This window comes from Rhamphochromis longiceps, linkage group LG15 (genome assembly GCF_057381845.1).
Source record: "Rhamphochromis longiceps isolate RC_006_pf linkage group LG15, R_longiceps_female_GT1.1, whole genome shotgun sequence".
Taxonomy (NCBI): domain Eukaryota; kingdom Metazoa; phylum Chordata; class Actinopteri; order Cichliformes; family Cichlidae; genus Rhamphochromis; species Rhamphochromis longiceps.
Window position 1 is genome coordinate 42,875,354 of NC_140571.1, and position 13,272 is coordinate 42,888,625.

Below are 13,272 nucleotides of genomic sequence, written 5' to 3' on the forward strand. Positions count from 1 at the left end.
TTATTTGAGCACTCCAGAGGGTGCAAAAATTAAAGAGACATTAAAAATATTATCAAACTGAATTCCGGGACTCCATAAAGATATTTGTGAACATGAAAGGATGAGTGCACAACACTAAATACATCATTATATGAAAAGAGAAGCCAGTGAGAAATGCTTTAAACCTGCAGTCCGTCTAATATCCACCAGATGGCGCCTCTCCTGATTGTACAGAAGTCCACAGTAAACTAAAAAAATTCCAGTAAAGTAAATAGAATATACAAAAGAAATACCAAACTATTTAAAATACATCAGGTGGTCTTAATTATTTTCAGCCTCGGTCGTTGTGTCCTTGGGCAAGAAGCTTCACCCGTTGACTGGTGGTGGTCAGAGGGCCCGGTGTCGCCAGTGTCCGGCAGCCAGGGCAGCTGTGGCTACAATGTAGCTGCCATCAGCAGTGTGTGAATGGCTGAATCTACACTTTGGGGTCCATAGGGACAAGCGCTATACAAATACAGACCGTTTACCCTCTGTGCGTGTGTGCGTGTGTGTGTTTCTATCATTGTCACATTTGATTAAACAAATAAAAACTACACTGTAAACAGTATAAAAGTTCGCATGAACCAGCAAGTTTTTAATACAAATCTCTGAATTACATTCAGTGACTCAGACAACAGTGTGAGAACAGTGACAACAGCTGGTTTTGTATCCTTGTTGTGTGTCTGCGTGTCTTTATACTCATCAGTGATCAATTTGTGTTATACTGGTTCTTTTTGAGTCCCTTTGTAGGTTTGTGAGATAGGGTAAGATATAGGTTACATTATTTATCCTAGAACTTGTTACAGCAGCCTATTAAACATAACGTATAACAAATAAGCTTAGATAAAGTATAAATGCTTAAAAATAAAATAAATTACAATCTAAAACACAAAAAAACTTTAGCGTCCATTTTTATATTTGTATAATTTTTAAAGTGTTGGGTTCATGGTGTATTTTGTGGTACAGTGCTGCGTAAACCCCGCGCCTCCTTCTGCGGATTGGTTTGCAATGATTGGTCGGTGAGCGGTAACGTGCGGCCCTACGACTGCGACTCCATCTTTGTTGTGACGTCGACCCTTGCTGGACGTAAACTTCCTTGTTGGGATTGTCAACAGTGTGGCGGTAGAGTTTAGCTAACGCTACGTGTATCTGGGACTCTGCTTCCGAACCGCTTCGAAAGTCGTTAAGCTTCCTTTCTTATTTTTTGTTTTGAGAGTTTTCAAATATAAAATGACTTTTTATCGAAGTCTCTCAGCGGTTCTTGTATCGGTATGCTGGGTTCTCTTGTCCGTGGCGGAGGAGGTGAAGAACAGCACCGAAACTCGTAGAACCGCCGCGACGAACTCCAGCAGGGTTAACGCCATAAACGGCACCAGCAAGGGTCCGCTTAATACCTTCAACGTGGACAGCTCGATGATCCAGAGGGCCCTCTACGTCCTCGTTGGCATCACTATAATCGGCGTCCTCTACTTCCTCATCCGAGCCGTGCGGTGAGAACTACAATTTAATTCAAGATCAAAAATCATTGCTTCTTACAGTCGCTACGCAGTCACAATTTCGGCCTAAAATGTCCAAAATAATTAGAAATATTTACGGATCAGGTGAAAGCCGAATTGAAGAGCACATTTTCCAGCTTCAAAAAATCACTTTACAGTACTTCAGTAACTTTTGAGAAGCGAAGAAAGTTTAAAAAACTGGATTTATGAATGGAGTCTGCTGATTATAAGGTGCTGCACGTTTATTGTTAGCTTTTTGACATAGATTGCATTCTCGGGGTACACGGTTGTGTATATTACTGTATCTGACAAGTTATTAGAGAAATCCAAAAGTAAGAATAGAGTAACATACATAAAGCCGAATTCCCTCCATAAATCTAACAACTTAAAACTTTGTATAAGCTGTTTTTATGTGTTGTAAATGACTATATATAAGTCCTGCATTATGTTTTAGTAACCATTTTTAGTTCGGCATACACTCCAAACTCCTATCACTTCTCTCAGTGTAACCGTTTCTGATAACAGGAGGTGGAACTTGGCCTCTCGTTTCATCCGACGTAGTCTTTGGTGAGAAGTACGTTTTTAATTTGAAGTCAGCAAACCTGCTCCTTACAGACGGAGACTATGCAGTCAGAATCGAGGGCCAACTGTCACAATAATTACAAATATTTACAGAAGCCAAACGGAGGCTCCTGCAGTTTTAGGAAGTCACGTGAGACACATTTACAACGTGTCCTCAACTTGAGAAGCGGAGAAACTTTAAAACTGTGAATAGTGGGGCTTAATGTTTGTCCACATATGAGGATTGGCAATTTCTAAACTTACACTAGAGCAAGCCTTTTAGTGGCCACTCTTCAGTCCCGCCATTAGTTTGTCAGTAAGTCAGAGCCAGTTGGACACATTGTGTAACCTCAGTCTGAACTTCATCAACCTGAAGGTTTAGTGACAGGCTGCTGGCCTTTGGTCTCTCCCATCATTTAAAGCTGTGGTGTTCATATGAAATCACAGGTTTGGTTCCCACCTGAGTGATGTCACACCAAACGTCATTGTAAATTCAGTCGTTTTAAGCTCTGTCTCATATTAGCGATGTGACACACCTGTGCAGAGTGTCAGTCATGCGTTTGTGTGAAGTTGCTGGACTCACTGTGTGGTTCAGGAGGTAACACTTAACACTAATCCTGGTCTACCAGTGTCTCAATTTGTTTTGGCCATCACTTGGCCTTGTTCTGAGTTTAAGTGCCTTTACATTAAGAATGTCATTCTCCTAACATTTCACATTCAGTTCATAAATATCATAATTCACCCGTGTTTTTTTTAAGTGCTGTACATTACAACTACCTGTTTGGAGCACAGTGGCGTCGAGTTAATAGTAAATTTCTGTTTTGTGATGATGTCGTCAGGCTGAAGAAGCCCACCCACAGAAAGAAGTATGGTCTACTGTCCAATGAGGACGATGCTGTGGAGATGGATGCGGTGGACAGCGACGAGGACGACACGCTGTACGAATCTCGCAGCCTCCGCAGGTCAGAGGTTAACAGGCAACAGCAGTAACGCTGAAATAGAACCAGAACCTGATTTTAAGGCTAATACCAGTAAAAGTTTATTTTTATTTTTTATCTGATGTTCATCAGCAAAAGTAAAAAACATAGAATCATGAAAACACAAAGTTGTCAAAACAATAAATAAATACATTTGATTATTTTGAATAGTTTGATTATTTAAATAATCCAGAGACGCTGACTGGAATTGTTCCAAAGTCTGAACTTTGCTGACTTTGATTTACAGTCAGTCTGATTGGTGTTATCTTTGTCTCTGTTCAGATGAGTCCTGGTCTTTGTCCTCTGACGGATCAGCCCGTATTGATTACAGATTGAGAGAGGGTGGGAGAAGTGACCAACGACTTGCTGAGACAAGTGGAAATAACAAACAAACTGACCAAATAGTCACTGAAGAAAAATGCCAAATCTCAGCTGCTCAAGGAAGATGAGCAGAATAATCAAATTTTTGTTCTTTTAAATGTGGTGTCGGATGAAATGCAGACATGACGGATCAGTGGATCCTCATGAGGCCAAATGTTCCTTTTCTGTTCGTTACTCCTCTTAATATTATTTCAGAGTGTTTTTCTAAGAGTTTATTTGGTGTGTTTTTCCACTCTGAGCTTTTCTGCTCTGACTACATGCTTTATACTACTGCAGACTGATGGCAGGCAGCAGCAATGGTGGTGTGAAATGCTGCAATTGATCAGGATTTGTTGTCCTGACAGACGGTCAGCCTGCCCTGAAACAGTGTTTCACATCGGCTGTGTTGAGACTAAAAGGGTGAATGTGAAGCTTTTGTATAACTCTGATTCCTGATGACATTTTTTTCTCTGTGGACAAGATTCACACTTCTTAACAAAACATTAAAATCTGATTTTTGAATATAAAAAAGTCTTATCATCTGTTTTTGTTTTTGAACATGAGTCTTTATTGGCTACTTTATTTTTTATCATGTCGTGTCAGGTGACATGATATGATATAAAATTAAAATATCTGTAGTTAAAAAAAATGTGCTTACAGTATTGGAAAAAATAATTTTGTAAAAGCGCTGCAGAAGTGAAAATACATGAAGTAAAGAGTACATGAAGTTTTAGTAAAATATGTAAAAATGTTGTAACCATAAATATAAAATATTGGAAAATACTTTTGCCAAGCAAAATACTTCTGGAATATGTAAAAAATAAATAAGTTATTATTTTTACCAAGTAGCTCTTAGGTCCTAAATTAGAAACAGGGATGGATGAGGATCTCAAAGCAGCGGCTGAGTCTGTGTAACTGCTTGTTTGTTTTTTTTAAATAATTTAATCATTACTTAGAGGGCTTGAGCTTCAAAATGAAGCTGTAGTAGCAGGCGTTCACCACAAGATGTCGCCAGTGTTACTGTTTCAAACATTAAGCTAAAGGCAACGTTAATAGCAAAGCACCTGTCGTATAGGAATCATATTAGCACAGCCTGAAACAGAAAACTGAACATCAGAAAAAGATCAGATTTGAATGATAACGCGGGACAAATATTATGAATGAACATCCAAAACAATCTTTGCAAAAGGTATTCAAATAAGGAAACAATCGAAACAACGTTAAGCAAAGTGTGAGAAATACTTCATTTTATGTATGTGTACACACACACACACACACACACACACACACACACACACACACACACACAGGGTCACCTGTCATAAAATTAGAAAACACAAACAATTCAATTCAATTCTATTGATATAGCGCCAAATCACAACAAAAGTTGCCTCAAGGCGGTTCATAGATACAGAGAAAAACCCAACAATCATATGACCCCCTATGAACAGCACTTTGGCGACAGTGGGAAGGAAAAACTCCTTTTTAACAGGAAGAAACCTCCGGCAGAACCAGGCTCAGGGAGGGGCGGGGCCATCTGCTGTGATTGGTTGGGGTGAGAGAAGGAAGACAGGATAAAGACATGCTGTGGAAGAGAGACAGAGGTTAATAACAGATATGATTCAATGCAGAGAGGTCTGTTAATACATAGTGAGTGAGAAAGGTGACTGGAAAGGAAAAACTCAATGCATCATGGGAATCCCCGGCAGCCTACGTCTATTGCAGCATAACTAAGGGAGGATTCAGGGTCACCTGGTCCAGCCCTAACTATATGCTTTAGCAAAAAGGAAAGTTTGAAGCCTAATCTTGAAAGTAGAGATAGTGTCTGTCTCCTGAATCCAAACTGGAAGCTGGTTCCACAGAAGAGGGGCCTGAAAACTGAAGGCTCTGCCTCCCATTCTACTTTTAAATACTCTAGGAACAACAAGTAGGCCTGCAGAGCGAGAGCGAAGTGCTCTAATAGGGTGATATGGTACTACAAGGTCATTAAGATAAGATGGGGCCTGATTATTTAAGACCTTGTATGTGAGGAGCAGGATTTTGAATTCTGGATTTAACAGGAAGCCAAAACAGGAGAAATCTGCTCTCTCTTTCTAGTCCCTGTCAGGACTCTTGCTGCAGCATTTTGGATTAGCTGAAGGCTTTCAGGGAGTTTTTAGGACTTCCTGATAATAATGAATTACAGTCGTCCAGCCTGGAAGTAATAAATGCATGAACTAGTTTTTCAGCGTCACTCTGAGACAGGATATTTCTAACTTTAGAGATGTTGCACAAATGGAAGTAAATAAATTGTTGTAAATAAATAACTTTATTTTGGTATCTTAATAAAAACTAATTTGCTTTTCTGTTATCTTCAATCAATAAACAAATTGAAAAGAAATCACCCACAAATCCTCATGTGGAAATAATTTTTTTGTCACCATAACTGAAAGAATTTTCTCTCCCTGTTCTTCCACCTGTTGCTGCTTTGTTACTAAACTCACTGAAAACAGGCTAATTCTGAGATAATAAAACAGGAAGTGGCGATTTTTCCCACCTCACGGTCTGTCGGGGTCACTGATAGCAGGGTGACTGCTGAACTGCCACTGTAACAAGCTAATGATGAGTGGGCGTGGTGCTGAAGACTGATAAACGTCTCAGCCTATCAGACGGTCCCCAGAGAGACCACAATAACAACAGTACAACTCAACAGGTCCCAGAGGAGCAGAGGGGCGTGTTTCAATTAGAGAAAGCTGAGTATATGTGTGTGTGTTTGTGAGATGCTGGCTTATCCTCGGTTCCCACCTTAGTCTCTCTGTTTTCACACAGTTTATCTGATCAGGTGTCAATAAATCTGCTGAAGACCGTCACTAATTTTAGCTAAATCAACCTGCAGTTATTGTTCACCTGTTAGAAATATGGCTGCACCTCCAGTTTCCAGCAGACACTGTGATAGTGGGAAACATGACATCAGAACAGCCAACTAAATAGACAGATGTAAGATTATTGTTCTGAGCATCAAGGGGCAGTTTCAGAGCCAGATCGAGCTGGATCAAAGGTTTCTAAGAGGGCGGAGCATGGAGCCCAAAAACACTTCATGGATCCAAAGCAGGATCCGGAGGATAAAGGTGACATCATCAGAAGTCCAATACATCAAGTTGTGTTAGCTGAGAGATTAAAAAACCAAGACCCAACTGGCTGACACGCAGTGCTCACTAACTGCTTACTCAAATGTACTCGATTGAAGGATCATCAGCAAGTGTGAACACATGTATAAAACCAGATGTTGACACTTTGCTGGCCTGCAATGCTCAGAGAAACTGCAGAAAACGGATGCATCTCAGACTCAAAACTGTGTCTGAACAAACCACAAGACTTCTGGAATAATGTCCTTTGCAAAGATGAGGCCAAAGTGCAGAGGACCAAGTTTGGTGAAAAGCAAACACAGCAAACCAGCACAAACACCTCAATCCACCTGCCAAGTGGGGTGATGGACAGGTCATGATTTGGCTCTTCTTTTGGAGCCACAGTAAGGTTGTCACATTGGCCCAAACTAATGCACCAAGAGTGAAATGAAGCTGAGGCAAACTGAAGTGGACAGAGTGCAGATGATGCAAGAGAATTTTTAATCATTCTCTGCTGTGACTCCACTTTAAATCTAAATGAGGTGATGGAGGAATCCATCCTTTAGAGCTATGCTGTATCCTCCGGTTTGCGTATTTTTGGAGAATGATTCATCCTGAAGCAGATTAATGAGCCTCAAACCCACCTCGGAGCTTTGAAAGGGGGAGCTGGTTTTCAGTGGACTTTCCTCCACAGCCACCTGACCTTAACCCCACTGGATATTCAGGAGGAAGCCAAACAGAGAAACAGTGGTGGGAACTGAGGATGAGCCGATATCTCTCTGTCACAGACAGACACACACACACACACACACACACACACACACACACACACACACACACACACACACACACACACACACACACAGAGCTCTCTAATTGAAACACGCCCCTCTGCTCCTCTGAGTTGTCCTGTTGTTATTGCCATCTCCCTCAGGGCCGTCCGATTGGGTGAGATGTTTATCAGTCATCTCCTCAACTCATCATGGCCTTGTTACAGTGGCACAGTGACAGTCTACTCCGCCCCATCACCCCAACCCCCCTGCTCCCCAACACACAGACGCACACACACAGACGCACACACACACCTCCACAGTGAGTTCAGGTGCTTTGCTGTGTTAGAGCACTAATAATGCTGCAACAAAATTTGACATTGAACTTAATTTAAATAATTTTTTTAAAAGAAAAAAACATCACATGTTACAATATAACAACAAGAATGTTTACTTATGCACTGTTACTTTCAAAACAGTATTTCAAAACATATTTATTTTCCTTAGAAAGAATGAATCATTTATATTTACACACAATAACAGAATTATGTCAGAACAAAATGACCATGTTAGATATTACGATCCCCTAAAACCTGTTTATCGAGCTATATCCAGAGCACAAACCTCTGCTGTGCAATGATGTGCAAACTTTATAAAGATCAAAGGTTGTAAAATTATGTGAAAACTGAGAGTTAACTTCCAGTTTATGCACAATAGGAAAACCCAAGCTTCATCAGAAAACCCGTCCATCCATTCTCGTCTCCGTTTCGGGGTCGTGGGGGTCTGGAGCCTATCCCAGCTGTCTTAGCCAGTCTGTTGCAGAGCTAACACACACAGACAGACAACCATTCACATTCCACCTACTGGCAATTTAGAATTACCAGTTAGCCTAACCCCACTCACTGCATGTCTTTGGACTGTGGGGAAGCCAGAGTGCCCAGTAGTGATGGGATTTCCAGCTCTTTTTAGAGAACTGGCTCTTTTGGCTCCGAACCGGCTCTTCAGGTTGTTTTGTTGCTTTAATTAATTTATTATTAACAATAATATAAAATTATGCACAAAAGGAATTACTAATGTAAAAAAAAGTGGTTTTATTTATATATGTTTATACATAAATATATGCGGTGGCCCCTAGAGACAAAACACGTACAAACTCCAAAACACATTTCTAGCATGAACTGAACTTCCAAAACAGGATCACCTAAATTACACAATTGAAATCATGAAAGCATGTGTGTATTGTTTGTGTATTTATACACAAGCATTCATATATATTCAAATAATTAAAAAAAAAAAAAAAAGTTCATTTACCTGTTACTACCACACACCAAATCTGGTCGTTGGTACTTGCTGGCTTGTGTAGCCACAAGATAACAAAAGCTCAACACTGCCCCCTAGCATCCTGGAGCACTTCTTTTGTCTTTTGTACTTGTTTTGAGTTTGTATGTGCTTTGTCTGTAGGGGCCACCGTAAATATACTTTTATTTATTCACTCCACATAAAATGTAATAAATAAATCATATAATACAAAAAACAACTATTCACATTTACACCTTTTAACTTTTAACTATTTAAATTTTCAGCTTTTTCCCTTTACAAATTTAAAGTGAAACAACACAAAACACTGCAAACCACAACACAATTAAATATAAATTATAATATGAAAACAAAAAGAAGATGCACATTCTCTGTCATATGGGCCTGCATGAATAAACTTTCTGAATCCTTTATCATCTGCAACTGAAAATAGTTGTGGATGATTACTATACCTTTCTAATGTGACGTTGTTGTCCCTGGCTCTCTTTCTCTCTCTCTGGCTCTGTTCCTGTGCTACTGAGTGTAACTACCGCCCCTCCCCCCTCTGCCCAGCGTAAAGCACAAGGCTCGCGTGCAGAGTGAAGCGGAAAAAAGTGCGAGAGAGAGAGAGAGAAAAAAACCCCACGGCTCGCGATAAGGAGCTGGCTCGCGTCGTTCAAGTCAAAGACCCGGCTCTAAGAGCCATTTCGTTCACGACCGACCCATCACTAGTACCCAGAGAGAAGATGCAAACTCCACAGAGAAAGGCCCCGGCCATACAGTGGAATTGAACTTACCACCTTCTTGCTGTGAAGCAACAATGCTAACCACTGCTGCCTCTTGAGAAAACATCATGCAGAAAAAACCCAACAGTAATCAGTTTAGATTTGAAAAACAGAATTGTTGATGGTCACAAAGCAGCAGATGGATATACCAAGTTATCACAGCATTTCTGTTAGAGGCATCGTCAAGGAGCTCACATCGGCCCTCACATCGGCCCTCACAGTGCAGAGCAAGTGTGGCAGAAGCAGGAAGAGAAAATTTCAAAGACTCTGGAAAGAAAACTAGTGAGCAATGTGTCTAAAGACCCCAGACCTCCACTTCTGCAAAAGAGACACCCTTAAGTCAGACTGAAGTATGCCGAGGACTTCTTGGACAAAGACTATATGAGTATGTGATGATATCAGTTTATTGCAGCTCTTCACTCAATCATCAGGTGCAAATTTAGAAAAAAATAAATGAAGAATTTATGATAGTCTTGCACGAGTGAATCAGCAGGTTGTCATTAATGAAGAGGAAAAGCATCAGTTTCTCTGTATTTTTATTTCTCTGTATTCAGATATGAGCATCACACCTGCGCATCATCACAGATTTCATCAGTAGACAAAAAGACATTTTTATTAACATTAAAATCACCAAAGGTTCCTCATGAAAGAACCTGAATCTGGTTACTGGTTCTTCTGCTTCATGGCAGAACATCACCCTGAATATCAAACATAAAACACACAAACAACATGGAAAGCACACGTCTAATAACACTGATACATGTGAATATCACATGAACTTTTTTCATTAGTGAATTACTAAATGCAGAATAATTCATATTTATGGATAATTCCATGTGTGCTTTTAAAGCTACCAGCCATCACTCTGTGCTTTTATTTAGCTACACTAACATCTCAATCATGTATTAAATGGCCTTTAAAATCCACATTTCCCTTTCACTCTGTTCACCTCACTGAGGAAGAATATCATCAGTTTAACCCAAAACATTTACAATATGAACAGATGTTCCCAATGCCAGTACGTCTGACCTGTAATCATTTATTCATGAAGATCAATAATTCATCTGTCTGCTGCATGAAGTGTCGTGTATCATTTTTGTGATTTTCTAAAACCAGTCAGAAATAATGCAGAGGCATTGTCTGACAAAAAGCTTGTAAACGACGAAGGTTTCTGTCTTGTTAGTGTTCCCTGTTTACATCTTTGTGTTTGAGCCTGAATCAGCTGACTGACGACAAACAGCAGAACTGGAGCACAGGAGCATCAGTCTGACCCCAGACTGCAGGGGCCTTCACATCTGGAGTGATGAAACAGTCTCAGCTGATCTCTGCTCGACCTGCTCAGCTGTACCTGCTGGTACTGGAGCTGCCTCTGCTCCCCCATCAGCCCATCAGAGTCTCCCTCTGATGAACTCTCGCAGGTGGAGTTAGGTGATGGTGTCCCCTGCAGTCTGTCCTCCTCCAGCCTCACAGCCTGGCTCTGTGGGGCCCCGCTGAGGTCTTGCTCAGTCAGTAGATGGTCCAGAAAGCTGATGTACCTGAGGGCGAGGCGTAGGATCTCGTTCTTGCTGAGCTTCCTGTCTGGGGGGTGGGTGGGTATGAGACGTCGCAGCTCTGCGAATGCACCATTCACGTTCTGCTGGCGCCATCGTTCTCGACTGTTGGTGAAAATCCGACGTACCACTCTGGGACGGGTACCTGAGGGGAGAGCAAAGAAGGATCAGCTGGAGAACCACATCTAAGGATGTAAGGTTGGGTACAAAGTAGCTGAGTGACCCTCAACTGGTGACAGCACAAGCATGTGCAGTGACAAAAAAACAACTGTTTTGTTCTAGTAGGAAAAATCTAATAAAAGAACCAAATAAATAAAAGAGACAGAAGTGAAGGAAACAGAGACGAACACCTGACAAAGACTGACTCACACTAAACACACAACATGAAGACAAGGATTACAAAATACAGGTGAAGTCAGAAAAGAACGAAGAAGGGAAGTGGAAAAAAACTGAAAGCTGCATGAATTGGGGAGGGAGAAACAGTGAGACAAACAGAGGAAAGACGGGAAGCAAAGAAGAGAGAATCTTCAAAAACACAAGGACAAGGATTCACAACTGAAACCACTGAACAGTGGAGAGAACACGACACCTTAAACAGAACCACGTGAAGAAGAAACACAATCTCACTCTGTCTGTAAAACATCTTTTTATGCAGCATCATCGTCAAGGTTTTATCTTTAATAGAAAGGAAAACTGCGAAGCTTTTTACAAATTAAAACAGCCCTCTTTCATCTTATAGGATACTTGTCTGATTTATTTATAATTTACGGTTGAAAACAGCTGCTAGTATTGATAACCACTTATAACTGATAAGTGGACCTTTTGAATGTGATATTATTTTTCTTAAATGCTGAATTAAGTAAAGCTTAATGCTGCTAAGATGTCTTTTGTCAGCTCTATAGAAGAGCACACTAACATGCGTGTCTCCATATCTGGTGATGCAGTGAACTCACCCTCAGTGAGGTTCCTCTCACACGGAGCCGCTCTGAGCTTCAGGGCGATGCGTGGATCTGGATCACTGCACACAGACACACAGACACGTTGGTGAGGAGCAGAAAAATCCTCCTTGGTGATGAATTATGGAAACTCATATTTTATTTTAAAAATGGTTTCAATAGAATGCAGATGCCAGCAACATGCTGAAACAAATGCACCATAATCGTTATAATGGCGTTCTCCCTGTCTTGTAAAACTGTGTAAATACCGCAGATCAAAAAGCCAATAACAGGTAATAACTGCGGCTTATGTAAAACAAGCAGCTTTTTAGTGCAAACACATTGACTGTTGTAAACTCCAACATCTATTAATCTTTACAGTAACAAAAATGGTTGTTTTAAGCCGTTTACAGTTCATTAATAAACGCCGGTCTCACCTGCGGAAGGTGTGGAGGTCCTGGACATCTTCGTGCAGCATGTCTCTTGCGAACAGAAGCAGCAGAAGTGAAGGAGACTGGTGGCTAATCGGGGTTCAGTTGGCAGTTCGGGCTCCGTTGACCTTCCCTCGGCTCTGTGGAGAGTCAGTGTCGGTCGCCTCTTTTTATATCCACGGACCCTCCCACCCCCACCTCCCCGTGTCCCGGCGCGTCGTTTCCTCGGAGCCCCCTTTGATAAAGACAGTCCCATTAAAGTCATTAAACCCAGGGTCCCAGGAAGCAGCTCTCCAGGGACCTGCAGGGTCCTTGGTCCGCCTCCCCCCTCCCCCCCTCTGTAGGAGTCGTGTTTTCCTCCGTCACGACTCCACAGCCTTCGGCGCCACCGCTGCCAGCCGGACCCAGTACGCACAGACCATCAAGGCTGGTCCTGTGCTAAAACTTCTCAGTGACTGAAACACTAACTGAAGTAGCCTACGTATTGAAGTAAAACCAAACATGCCACATATGATTCATCGCCATATGACTGTTTCTGTTTAAACTGTCTTTTCTTGGCAGCTCTGGGGGTTTCTCGCTTTTGTTTGCGGGGTTAAAAAAACTGAAAGTCTCAGACTTATTGTTGAGTAGCTTTGATGCGCCTCTCAGGTGAGCCGAAATTTTAAGGGGAATTTTTATTTTATTTATACACTCCTCGGAAGTTCTATCTGTTCACATTTCTGCACCAAAATACGTTTACAGCTATTATAGGACACGTCAGTAAGAGGGAAACGGCACGATTTAATAATATTAAGAAGACTTAATGAAATGCTGGTAAACTGGGATTTTGTTTTAATCTTTGCCAAGCAGGACAACTTAAAAATCAGAGACAAAGGAGGAAAACATGCTAAATGCTCACACTGAGCCATGTTGTCCAAGGTCAGTTACAAACAGGAATATAACGTCTTCAATAGCATCAGCCTATAAAAGTAAAAATGTAACTGTTTTCA

General features: G+C 41.2%; 2 protein-coding genes across 3 annotated transcripts; one reads left to right on the forward strand and one right to left on the reverse strand.

Annotated features, from left to right (window-relative positions):
- The first annotated feature begins 1,093 nt into the window (after positions 1-1,093).
- fam174c (family with sequence similarity 174 member C) lies at positions 1,094-3,935 on the forward strand. Its single transcript, XM_085382340.1, has 3 exons — positions 1,094-1,508; positions 2,915-3,037; positions 3,335-3,935. The coding sequence occupies exons 1-3, from the start codon at positions 1,249-1,251 to the stop codon at positions 3,336-3,338; spliced, it is 387 nt and encodes a 128-aa protein (XP_085238466.1). The 5' UTR covers positions 1,094-1,248; the 3' UTR covers positions 3,339-3,935.
- A 5,951-nt stretch (positions 3,936-9,886) lies between these two features.
- Positions 9,887-12,445, reverse strand: LOC146653280 (T-cell acute lymphocytic leukemia protein 1 homolog). Of its 2 annotated transcripts, XM_085382011.1 has the most exons (3): positions 12,290-12,445; positions 11,871-11,935; positions 9,887-11,062 (listed from the first exon to the last, which is right to left on the reverse strand). In XM_085382011.1, the coding sequence occupies exons 1-3, from the start codon at positions 12,328-12,330 to the stop codon at positions 10,629-10,631; spliced, it is 540 nt and encodes a 179-aa protein (XP_085238137.1). In that variant the 5' UTR covers positions 12,331-12,445; the 3' UTR covers positions 9,887-10,628. The 2 variants fall into 2 exon arrangements, with proteins under 2 accessions (XP_085238137.1, XP_085238138.1); XM_085382012.1 differs by lacking the exon at positions 11,871-11,935 and having other exon boundaries at positions 12,290-12,439.
- Between the last annotated feature and the right edge of the window lie 827 nt (positions 12,446-13,272).